Below are 13684 nucleotides of genomic sequence, written 5' to 3' on the forward strand. Positions count from 1 at the left end.
GTGGGTGAGAATGAACGCATTCCTGTTCGCTTTATAGGACACTACAATCTGTTCCTCCAGAGGCGATACCTGCTCAGCCTTCTCTCACAATAGCGTTAAGGCACAGGTTCTAATCATCATCAGTAACTGAAGATCTATATTGAGTTCTCCGTTACTGTTTTACTTAAAACCAATTTCTAGGGTGTGCAGGATAGTGAGGTCTTTGTGAGCTTCCACCATGGCGTACCGGGGCCAGGGCCAGAAGGTGCAGAAGGTGCAGAAGGTGATGGTGCAGCCCATCAATCTCATCTTCAGATACTTGCAAATTAGATCTCGGATTCAGGTGTGGCTTTATGAGCAAGTGAATATGCGGATAGAGGGCTGTATCATTGGTTTTGATGGGTATATGAACCTCGTATTAGATGATGCAGAAGAGATTCATTCTAAGACAAAGTCAAGAAAACAGCTGAGTCGGATCATGCTAAAAGGAGATAACATTACTCTGCTCCAAAGTGTCTTCAACTAGAAATGATCAATGAAGTGAGAAATTGTTGAGAAGGCAATACAGTTTTTTTAGGTGTCCTTTGTTAGAAGTGTAGTTAAGGCATTTATTCATATTGTTTTGCTCACCTTTATGTTATTACCAGATGACAGTAAATGCTGTGGGATTGTTTTTATTAAAATATTTACATTGTTTCCTTCTAAGAGCAAACAAACAAACAATTTCCACCTTTGGAAGGATATGCCAGGGAAATATCAATAAAAATGTCCCTCTTAGTGTAGATGTAAATGGCTGTTGCCTTTCTGGAGGCAAATGGACAGCATATATTAAAATTTAAATGTGAATACAGTTTGAGCCAGTAGTTATTTTGTTTAAAAGCAAGGAATAGAGAGTAGTTATTAAGAACACTGATCCTGATGCTAAAAAGGATGTGTGAAACTCCCAGATCTAGCACTTACTAGCTGTGTGAACTTAGACAAGTCACTTTTTACCTTCAGTGCAATGAAAAGATAATAATAACACCTTTCTCACATAACACAGTGCTTGGCACATAATATTATCTTAAATCATTGTACAAGTGCACCAAGCGGCATATACAAGAATCTTCCTAACAATATTTTTCTAAAAGCTTAAAACAATAAACTACTTAAATGACAACTAGCATAGAAGTTGCTAAAGACTTACATTTAGATATCTTGGATCACTGTACCCCTGTACATAAATGAGATATATTTCATACTACAGAATATCAATAGCTTCAATACAAATTGAATGGGAAAAATTGCAGATTGACATAAATCATATTATTTAATTTTCCTGTAAAATGTAAAAAACCTATTTGTCTTATAGCTATTTTAATAAATGTATTTAAGTCTCTAGAAAGAGATCTAAAAGTATAAATACCAAATTGATAGCAGTAGATACTTTGGGGAGAGGACTGGAATTTTGATGAGATCGAGGCAATTTTTCTCATATATAAAGTTTTCATTTTTACAAGATATATGTGTGTCACTTAATTTAAACAAATTTAAAATTAAATAAAAACAGCACAAATTTTATAAGTTGTTTTCACAGTGTGGTCACGTAAAGAAATATTGACCAGAGACCATCAATGTTGCATTTGGAGAATAAATTTTGAATATGTATTTAAATGGTATGCTTGTCTGTTAAGCCAGTGGACCTTTGCTTTGTGATAATAAATGAGCAGATATTTAGAAATAAGACAAATTTATCTTTTGGTCCAAGCAACCTGGACCTTATCCATAGAGTTAATAAGCACCCTCAAAATTTGAGGAATGAAAAATCCTGCCTGGATGCTTTATATATTTAAGTTTTTAAATCAAGTATGGTACATGAAGGAACATTTCATAGCCCAGGCAGGAGAAGCCTTTGGTATATAAAGTTCAGAGTATTGGTTTTCATTTACAAAACTTATTTTGCCAATATATGAGAAGTTGACAGTTTATATCTGGGCTCCTAAGCCCTCATTCATCAAAGTCACATGACCCATCACTAGTTCCCTAGTTTCTCATTCCTGGATTTACTGGTCAATATTTAGGTGCTGAAGAACAATTAAATGGGACACAAAAAATAAAGCTTAAAGGGCTATTTTTAAAAGATTATATATCTTAGAATGCATCAATTGCCACAAACAGGATAATGGAAAGATTGAAATAAACCTTTTCCAATTTGCCATCTATTCAACTCAAAGTAAAACCTGAAGGATTCAGAGGAGAAGCCATGTATGTGATTGGGAACAAACACAGTGCTAAGAATTTTATTTTTATCTTCAGAATTAGATTATAAAATATTACCATTTTTCATCACATTTCTTTTTCTAGTAGATCTAAAAACAAATCCGAAAACATCATAATGTCATGAAATTGTGATATTCGTAAAGCTCCATCTTGATCAGATTAAAGTAATGAGAAGGCCCACATACTAAAAAGTTAATGGTACACCCTTAATATGTAATAATGTATTAAATAATGTATTAAAAAATGCATTAAGCCCTAAAACAAGTGTAAGCAAGTATAACAGAGTTCTGCTTTTTCCTTTGATTACAAAGTTGGTGTTTTATTGAAAATTCTTAATAGAACACTAACCAAAATCACTGTGTATATTTTTCTGCTGCTCTAAACATTTAGTTTACCTTTTGGGTAAGCTGGGATTAAGTTCTCCAAAAAAATAGAGGAACTCTACAAGCAATTAATAAAGGAATGAAATGGACACATAGTAGTCTCATTAGAAACTATTATAATATTCCTAATTATACATATATTCTGATACATAATGAGATATTCTGTTTTTTAACTCTGAGCTAAAACTATTTTCATATTTCAAATATTTCATATTAACTCAAATGTCAGCTTTACTTTGTATATGTTATATATCTTTTTAATATATTATCAGTGTTTTTATTGACCAGTGTCATTTGAGAAAAAGTTGTATCATCTCATTAAAGATAATTGTAGTTGATGAATTCATGAAAAAGAGGAAGGATGTGTAAATGCATAACTAGACTGTCTTACTACATAATAATTTTTTTTTTTTTTGGCGGTACGCGGGCCTCTCACTGTTGTGGCCTCTCCCGTTGCGGAGCTCAGGCTCCGGACGCGCAGGCTCAGCGGCCATGGCTCATGGGCCTAGCCGCTCCGCGGCATGTGGGATCTTCCCGGACCGGGGCACGAACCCGTGTCCCCTGCATCGGCAGGCAGACTCCCAACCACTGCGCCACCAGGGAAGCCCCTACATAATAATTTATATATAAAGTTCTAAAATGGACAGTGCATTCTATATTTAAGCAAGTAACTGCAAATACATTAGTTTATAAATTTGTAACATTATAATTTTAATGTGGATCACATACATTGACTTTTCAAAAAAATGTTTTATTCTGAAAAGTATGCTAAACCTCTTAGTGATTGCAAATAAAATTTAGGCAAAAGAAAAATGTATCATTTCACTATTTTGAGATTTTTGAAGGATGAAAGTTTGTCTTAACTCGTTATCTCCAGCACTTTATCCTATGCAAATACTCAGAAGGTATCTACTTCTAACTAAAGTTCATAAAACTTTAGTGGAAAAATACAAGACTGTTCAGATATGTGATGATAAGTTTAGAGATGCTGATTAGCTGAACTCATATCCATTAATCCATGGTTATCAAGCTATTTTAAGCCAACCTAAATATATCCAAATATACATCTTCTTAATCTTACTGTCCTGGATTTTGAATACAAGCACATGTGTAACCCTGAATTACTGAGGTAATTATGGTTGTGTGCTGACCTGCCTAGATGAGTAGTGATTTGGGGCTCCCATTACCTTGGCATCTGTTCTGAGTTAATAAAAATAAAATTCAGCATGTTTCTTGTTTGTTTGATTTGGTTTTCTTGTTTTGTTCTTCCACACCTACAAATGTGACTATAGGAAAATCAGAGCTGTGAAAAAGTTTATGAGAAATCAATAAATACTAGTGACATTTACGTTTCATCACCTCATAATAGGCGTCTACTTGAACTTTATCAGCATTCTGAAAGTCGATGAAACAAATGATAATGACAGAATAATGGCCAAGTAACACTTGAAGTGAGAGTTCTATATAAAAATTATGTATATGTATATATTTAACATGGTCAAACTTTAGGGAAAATCTCAGATTCTCAAAGATTTAATTGTACCTATATACTAAGAAACAAAAAATGCCTTTTAGAAAAAGAAAAAAATCAATCTAAACTGTGTTTCTCTTCACGGACTCTTTTTTTTTTTTTTTTTAACATCTTTATTCACGGACTCTTTAAATACTTGGTGGCATCTCAAAGCCTGTGTTTTACTTATGTATTGAATATTACTGCATAGAAAACCATCCTAAAGTTCATGGTGCAAAGTGACAACTATTTTATTATGGTCATGGATTCTGAGGTGCAGGGATTTGGAAAGGGCTCCTTAGGGTCAGCATGTCTCTCTTCTATAATGTCAGAGACCTTACTTGCAAGATAAATCCACAGCTGGAGGCTGGAATCATCTAAAGTTTATTCATTCACTAGTCTGGTGTTTAATGGTGGCTTTTGCCTGGGACCTCAGAAGGGGCTCTTCACCAGAGCTCCTACACGGGGCTTCTTCATGTGATTCTTTGTTTCCTCACTGCGTGGTGACTGAATTCCAAGAGCAAGCATCCCGAGAGAACTAGGTGGAAATGGTATCATCTTCTGTGAACTTTAATGACATATCCCGAGAAGTTACAAGATTGCCCAAATTCAAAGAAGAGGGACATATAGACCTTATTGCTTGCTGGTCCGTGTGTTACAATCACAATGTAAGAAAATCATGTGGGATAGAAGATACTGTTGTGGCTGTTTATGGAAAATGCAATCTGGCCCAGGCAGATTGAAGGGACACTACACGAGGGAAAATATACAAATGGACCAATAAACAGAAGAGAAGACCACCAGGGTCATTAGTCATCAGAGAAATGCAAATGAAAACCACAACAAATTATTACTACACACCCACTGGAATGGCTAATTAAAGAGATAGAATAGACCTAGTGTTAGTATGTGGAGCAATTGCAAGCCTCATATATTGCCAATGGGAATACCAAGAGCATAACCACTTTGGAAAATAGCTTGGCAGTTTCTCACAAAGTCAGAAATACCCTTTACCATATAATCCAGCCGTTGCACTCCAAGTTTTTGACCCAAGAGAAATTAAGACATATGTCCACACAAATATTTCTGTATGAATGTTTATAGCAGCTTTTTTTCATATTAGCAAAAATCTGGAAGCAACTCAAAGCCCATCAGTCGGTGAATAAATAATCAAATTTTTGTGTTTATGGAATTCTACTCATCAATAAAAGGGAAGAAATTACCAGTACATGCAACAACATGGAAAGTTTTAAAAGACATTATGCTGTGCAAAAGGAGCCATGGAAAAGAGTTTCATTTATAAAAAGATTTCATTTATATGAAATTCCAGAAAACATCAAAGTAATCTATAATGACCAAGAACAGACTGGTGGTTGTCTGAGACTGAGAGTGGGTAAGAGGAAAACCACCTTCTGGAAGCTGGAGTGTAAGCCTGCTTTACTTTTAGCCAATCATGTACTCCCCTTCAGGAATTTGAATCTAAGGAGATGGTGTGGTGATGGAAGGGTGGTTGAGAATTTAGTCACGCCCTTGATGACATGCTGACAACATCTAAGTCTGGGAAAATGATGCCAAGTTAGTATCATATCCTGGCAGTTTCTGTAGCATGGCGTTGATTGTGTCTCCATTACTCAGATCCCTTTGTTTTCTAGTCATCTTCTGAGCTTGGTTCTTAAGCTTTCCTATTGATTCTGTAAGCTGCAGCTATTCTTCCAATAAATTTACATTCGGCTGAAGTTACTTTGAGTAAGCTTCTGTTGCCTTAAAAAAAGAACCCTGACTGGAACAGACTCCTAGGTGCTGAATAATGGAAATTTTTCTTATTATGCAGCAGGAAAACTTTTCAGTAGGGAATTAAATAGGAAAGTACTATTGTGTGCAATATACCTAATGATACCATTGTTTTCAGTGCACCCTGGCTTACATTACAATCGTATTCTAAGAATCATCATACTTCATCTTAATTTTGCAGAAGATAGTAATAAATGACCTGGTTTCTTGATCTTTCATCTGTCAAGGTCCCTCATTTGGGGACGCTTAATTTTAAAACTCAGACTCAAATCAATATCCCCCTCTGGAATAATCTCCTTTCTATTGGAGGGTTTCTTACTGTCTCAGTTAATGATTCTATTGATCAGCTTCAAGTTCACCTTTGATGCTGATTCTGCTCTTATTTCTAATAACTGGCTCTTGGCTGTATACTTGGCAAAGGCTTTATCTTCTTACTCTAGTTAATTCACTAGATCTTTGTCATTTCCCCATCTCTGAGCAGACATTTTAGTACTGAGTCCCTTTAATTGCTTTGGTACTACCTTAAGCCAAGCCTCCATCATGTTGAGCATTGCCTTTTAGTACTTCTATTGATTACCAGTCAACAGATTTCACTAACACCGTTTTCCTGCCAGAACATCCCCTGGCTGCCCTCCAGTGGACATTGCTGATTACGTGGGCAGGCTGCCTGCTTGCTTATCTTTCTGCCTACTGCCTGCTGGCAAATCCCCTAACACTCAAGTAGCCAGTCCAGATTCTCACTATTAATTGCCAGAAACTTCTCAGACCGTGTTTCCTATAGCTTGATGAAGTCTCTGGTTCCTAGGTCTCTTGGTGTGTCTACTCAGTTTTGATGGATGATCTGGTAAAATCATAACTTTTGTTTTCATTTTTAGTGTAGTTAAAATCCATTTTTATTCTTATACTTGGCCTGGTTAGATTAGATTAGGTTTCTTATATTATGTAGTCTCTTTTTTTCTCTCTCTCTCTCTCAATATAGTTAGAGAAACTTTCATCATGATTGAAGCCACCTGGGAAATTTCTGGAAACATTCTCCAAATTTTAAAATTATATAAGAAGATAGTAGAGTCTTTGTAATACTGTGAATTTACTTCCTCTGTCTGAAAACAGGTACATAACAGAGGCTGAATTTCAACAGAAGCAGAGACTAGATTTTCTCAGTGTCCTACATATTTTCATTTCATTTTCATTATGTTTTAGATTAGAGTTATTTTTTGATAAGATCAATATAATAATAGAGCATTGTTGGTCAAAACATGTAACATCAATATTTGGAGATAAATTTTTTTTCTCCTATTGCCTCACAAAATAAACATTTTTTTTAGAGCTGTTTTTTTGTTTTTGTTTTTGTTTTTGTTTTTTTTTTTTTGATAGTGTGCTTGGGGCACACTATCACTTATTCTGCCTTTTATTAATTTTATTTATTTAAAAATAAACATTTTTAAAGACCATCTTTTTAATGTATGTAAGTGTAGAAGCAAAATCTACCTAAACATTTTATACTTTTCATAATATAAAACCACTTGGAACTGGGACTCTGCCAGGTTTATGAATGCATCCATGCTGTTTATCTGGATCGGCACTTTGGAATGTTTATCAGGCCAGATGTACACTCTATACTTCCTAATGAAAGATAGGCAGATGTGGGAATATATTTTGTATTGGGATTAATATAATTTTTAATATTTGGATTAATATAAATGCCTGTTTAAAGTTAGCAGAGGCATTTAATTATATTCCATTTCAAAGGACATTTCATTCTGTTTATTTGGAATTTTATTCATAAGAACAATATCAAATTAATGTTATATATACAGTTATGATTAGCCTTTCTTTACATAAATTATTTATTATTTATCATTCATGGACAAAAGTGTAAAAACAAACTATCTATTACTACATGTATCAAGATCAGGACTGTTGATATGATAGTTAATGGTTCTCATCATCCCATTGATTTGGGTTGGCTCTTGATCTCCCAGAACGGTAATGACCTAAGGAGCAGATTTCAGTTTACTCTTACCAAAGTTTGTTACAGAAGAATAGCTTGACAATAGCTATGCTTATATTGAAACCACTGGGCCAGCATTCTTAAGCATTGAAATAAAGATTGCAAGCAGTTCCATCACTAAGATGTTTAAGGGTGTAGTTTGTGCCCAATTCATTCAGATAGACCCACATTAGGGCAATATTCTTTCCTTTTCTTTTCTACCCTCCAACACTAAATCAGATGGTTTTGATACTCTATGATTTTATTCTCAATTAAGTGAATTTCTTCACTTGCTTTTTGAACTTAGGCTAAATTGACTTTTATCTTTTCTTTCTGTCTTATGCTGTGGTATTGTGGTTGATTACACCTACGTGGATGAAAATCCAAATTTATTTTAAGGATATTGTTGATTTTGCCTATATTCATATTTGTGACATTTTTCTGTGTTAGGATATGGTAAATTTTGGAATAAGAAATGTGTTAAGTGCCTCAATTTTCACAAGAGGAAGTTATATTTATTACCTGCTTATCTGGAGCACTGAAGTATTTGCAGTAAGTAATTGTTTATTTGCATTTTAGGTACATGTATAACTTTCCCTTAATGTCCCTAAGGACTTGAGAAAAGTACTGTTCACAAAATCCACGCTGTAGTGACAGTTTAAGAGATAATTGGTTATTCTGGGTGTTCCAATTTAGATCCCCAGAGAACAATGCACTTGGACTACATTAACTCAGCTCCTTGAAGAAATGCTTTTGTTTTCATGGAGAGCTAGGTAAACATACTCATCTGATAATATTTCTGCAATCCCTTGTACCTTCATCCCTCTTTATTCTAAATAGCTTCTGATCTTTATTTTCATCTTTATTTTACTTGATTAGTTCTAACAGCCTAACATTTTTCAAACAGTTCTAGATACAGATATAAAATATCTGAACAATACTCTCTTCTCCCTGGTTGGAGGATTATCTTTTGCTATCTTATCCTAAGCCCTCCAGTATGTTAACTGATTCAGAGCAGTATAAGCTTTTGCATTTTCCCATTCGCTTCGTTATTTTGCCTGTTCTTTATTGAATGCCTACTTACTCTGTGCAAGGTAGAGTAGAAAGTATGATATATCTTTTTTCTCATTAAATCCTTACAACTGCATATTTGGAGGCAAAATACAGATTTAGAAGTTAATCAACTGGTATTAAATAGATAATTAAAAACAAGTGCCTGATTGTTTTTAAACAATTGGTATGATTTTTTAAAAAATAACAAATTAGCTCCCTAACATTGTCTCTAAACACGACTTCCATTTTTCTGCACTATTATAGTTAACAAAATCAAAGGCCTGGGACTTCCCGGGTGGCGCAGTGGTTAAGAATCCGCCTGCCAATGCAGAGAACACGGGTTCGAGCCCTGGTCTGGGAAGATCCCACATGCCGTGGAGCTACTAAGCCCATGCACCACAACTACTGAGCCCGTGTGCCACAACTACTGAAGCCCACGCGCCTAGAGCCCACGCTCCACAACAAGATAAGCCACTGCATTGAGAAGCCTGTGCACCTCAATGAAAACCCAATGCAGCCAATAACTAACTAACTAACTAAATACATAAATAAATTTATATTAAAAAAATCAAAGGCCTGAATTTACAGTAAAAGGGATTAAAAATAAAATAAGATGTATGTATGGACTGATGGCTGGGTAAAAATATGATAATGCAAATACAGCAAAATGTTATTTGTAGGATCTAGGTGGTACACATTTGAGAGTTCATTGTATAATTCTTTCAAATCTTTTCATAACAAAATGCTGGGAAAAATAAATACTTGATTTTCTCATAGTATGTTGGTCCTTGCCTACTCAGGCAGTGTGTTTGTTGCTGTATGATTTGAAGGTACCACTTTGCTGATATGTAAGGAAATAGAGCATAGTGACCAAAAACACAGTGTCTGGAGTTGCATGTTTTTACTTACTTTCTGGCTCCTCCACTTACTAGCACTTGAACTTCAGGATTCCTCATCTGTGTACCAGGAAAAACATAGTACCTACCCCATATGATTATAGGTTAGATGAGAAGATGAATGGAAGGCACTTAGAAAAATGACTGGTACATGTTAAGAGCTCAATAAATATTAGCTATTACTATTACTTATCTTATGGTGCAAGTGTAGATATTGCTGATTTTTCTCTGCTGTACTCTTGTTAGCCAGAAGTAGGTTTCAAAATCAACAGCCTATGGATATTTGCCTTCTAATCCCTGACCTTACCCAAAAGAAGAAATGTTGGTAGGATCCCCCCCCATATGTCATATTTTTGTATACTTTAGCTTTTCTATTTTAGAAACAGTATTATAATCAACATGAATCTTTAATTTGGTGGTGTTTATACTGCATCTCTTCTACTAAGGCATGGAAGACTATTATTAAGTTGCAGTCAACAGTGTCTTGAAATAAATAACGTTAAAACTTGTGATCCACTCTCTCCAATTTCAAGTGTTAGGTATGAGTTGACAGTCATTAAGTTAAACTACAGTGAGGGAAGTGAATTGCTAATGACTTTTTAAAAACTAAAGCTATTAGTTAGCATATATTGCCTAGTAACCCAATTATATGTCTTTTTTTGTCCAACACCAATTTTGCTCAAAGGTAGATGAATTACAACATATTTTATACAAATACTATTACAGTTTTCTCCTTTGCACAATAAAATTAAAACACCTTTGTCATTTGCTTGTATAGGGATTACATCAGGTAAAAATAATATTTGGTTGGGCTTCCCTGGTGGCACAGTGGTTGAGAGTCCGCCTGCCAATGCAGGGGACATGGGTTCGGGCCCGGTCCGGGAGGATCCCACGTGCCGCAGAGCGGCTAAGCCCGTGAGCCATGGCCGCTGAGCCTGCGCGTCCGGAGCCTGTGCTCCGCAACGGGAGAGGTCACAACAGTGAGAGGCCCGCGTACCGCAAATAATAATAATAATAATATTTGCTTAATTAATAGGGTTGTGATATCTAAACCGTAGCAGAACTAACTAAATATTGATTCAGGAAATGTTTACAAATTAAGTACCATATGAAAACAAACAAGCGTCTTCTTTTGCATGTCTACTCAAAACAGTATGCTATAGCTGTCAATATCTTCAAATGAAAACATCTCTTGTATTTCTTTTTTTTTTTAATTGAAGTATAGTTGATATACTTGTGTTAGTTTCTGGTGTACAGCAAAGTGATTCAGTCATACATGTATATTCTTTTTCATATTCTTTTCCATATGGTTTATTACAGGATATTGAATATAGTTCCCTGTGCTATACAGTAGGATCTTGTTGTTTAGTCATTCTATATGTAATAATTTGCATCTGCTAGTCCCAAACTCCCAATCCAACCCCCCCACCCCCTCCCTCTTGGCAACCACAAGTCAGTTCTCTATGTCTGTGAGTTCTGTTTCTGTTTCATAGATAAGTTCATTTGTGTCATATTTTAGATTCCACGTGTAAGTGATATCGTATGGTGTTTGTCTTTCTCTTTCTGACTTACTTCGCTTAGTATGATAATCTCTAGGTCCATCCATGTAGCTGCAAATGTCATTATTTCATTCCTTTGTATGGCTTCATCTTTTATATTTCTTTCCATTTTTACCAAAGGCAAAACAGAGTGTGATGATCTCCAATCTAATGCCTGATTGATCACCCATTTAGTTCATATTTTAAGACCCCACCTTGTTTGCAAAAGAATCATGACCATGGAATATCTTGAACTCAATATAAATTATAACAGGGAGCAAAAAGGTATTTTCAGTTTTGTAAAATTATCAGTTTTCTGATGGGTAAGTATATTTTTTTAACATTCACAGTTCTTATAGAAACATTACATAAGGCTGAAAGAGAAAAGAAGGGAAAACACAGTAGGATGGTTTCTCTATGCCATATAAATCCCCATTGCAACTTCTGAAACCAGCACACATACAGTGAGAACTCCGTAAATATTTGTTGATGATGATGATAGATTGCACATTTTGTATGCAGTACCGTCAGTGCATGAGCACATTGCTTGTGTTTCTAAAACCAAAGCAAGCAGTAATGTTGACAAATGACCACATTCTCAGGTGCTTCTAAGTACTGGTGGTTCAAAGTCAGGGGCCTTTATCCATTTATCAAGACTGTAACTGAAATTCAGCTGCAATATGTTTGTCCAACTTGAGCATTTAAGCATAAACACTATTTATGGGGAGTTACTTCTTTTCTCTTTAGATAGGTCTTGAGCTCAGACTTTCTTTTCATGTATGCTGGACACATACAGAAACCCTGGCTTCCGTATGAAGTATGAGGTTTCTGTACCCTAAAAAGTGAAAATAATAATTTAGGAAAAAACCCTCCGTTCCATCTTGTTAAGTTAAACTAGGTTATTGCAGCACTTTAGCTTTCAGTTTTTGAAACCAGAAGAGGCGGTCTTTGAATCTTATGCCACCTGTTTCTAGCTTTCTGTCCTCAGACACATTAACTGGACCTTGTCAAGTCTTAATAAAAGTCAACTGTAAAATGCTGCTACTAAGAATTCCTATCTCACAAAGTTTGTGTGAGGATCAGACGACATAATGTATATTATGCATTTAAAAGAATAGCTGGTATATATTAAGTATTAGCTAAAATACCAACGTGCAGGTGTTTTAATACAAAAACATCCAGGTCAGATAACTATTTTCTAACCACCACATTAGTACATTTCCTATTATTCCTGTTGTTTATCCAGTCTCTTTTTTGCCTGATCCTTTGTAACCAGTTCTTAGTTTTCCAAATGTTCCTCCATATCCAAGTGGCTTCCTTAGATTTTATGAAAGAAGAGGATCTCAACATTACCACTCTTAAAAGCTTTCTAATATGGGAATTTTCAGATGAATACAGAACTATAGAGAAAAGTAAAATTAACTGACTCTTTATACCATATGTAGCCTCAACAGTTATCAACATTTTGCAAATCTTGTTTCTCTATTTATTGAGAACTAAGACCATCTATATCAACATGACTTAGTTGTTTTATTTTCTTTCCAGGAAAACTTTGCTTTGGAAAGATAAGACTGTAAATTTATTAAAATAACTGTACTATTTGCCTCAGGAAATCCCTACAAATCAGTTTATCAAAGATAATAATCTGTTCATCTGGGCAAACATCTCACTTATTAAATAACAATTTCCTTATGAATACTTGCTTTAAGACCCTTGCTACCTTACTGTGTCCACTAGTCCTAAATTATTATATTATGATCTTTGTCCAATTTCATTCAGTTCCCTGCTTTAAACCACTTGAGCCTGAGACACTGGTAAGAGTTTTTCAACATGGCGTTCTCCCTTACCAAAATGATTTTGGACAAACTTAGTGTTGCTCTATTAACAGGTTGTCAGGTGATACTTTGTGAAAATCAGTGCCCACATGTATGATGTGTGTGTGTGTATGTGTGTAAGTAAACAGTTTTTGGAGAAGTTAAAAGTAAAACAAAGATATCATGTCATTTCAACTACAGCATTTTCAGTTGGCATCTCTAACTGATCAGGGCATTTACAATAATACATTCACCATCCCATTATCATACTTAAACATAATTAACGATTATTTCTTAAATCAACTACAACTCAATCCGTATTTATTTCCCTGATTATCTCAAAGACAATTTAAAATTTCTTTTTCTTTTAAATTAGGATTCAAATAAATTTCATACATTTGGTTACTAGGTCTCTAAAGTCTTATTCCATAACACTGTCCTCACTTTTTTAAAAAAAATGCCATTGATTTA

General features: G+C 34.9%; 1 protein-coding gene across 1 annotated transcript; it reads left to right on the forward strand.

The window, feature by feature from the left end:
• Positions 1 to 217: 217 nt before the first annotated feature.
• On the forward strand, positions 218 to 505 carry LOC115846507 (small nuclear ribonucleoprotein E-like). Its single transcript, XM_060292927.1, has one exon. The coding sequence runs from the start codon at positions 218 to 220 to the stop codon at positions 503 to 505; it is 288 nt and encodes a 95-aa protein (XP_060148910.1).
• The last annotated feature ends 13179 nt before the right edge of the window (positions 506 to 13684 follow it).

Source organism: Globicephala melas, chromosome X (assembly GCF_963455315.2).
Source record: "Globicephala melas chromosome X, mGloMel1.2, whole genome shotgun sequence".
Classification (NCBI taxonomy): Eukaryota; Metazoa; Chordata; class Mammalia; order Artiodactyla; family Delphinidae; genus Globicephala; species Globicephala melas.

Bases quoted from the DNA above. Each gene is read 5' to 3' on its own strand.
- LOC115846507 (XM_060292927.1), top strand. From the start codon at position 218: ATGGCGTACCGGGGCCAGGGCCAGAAGGTGCAGAAGGTGCAGAAGGTG.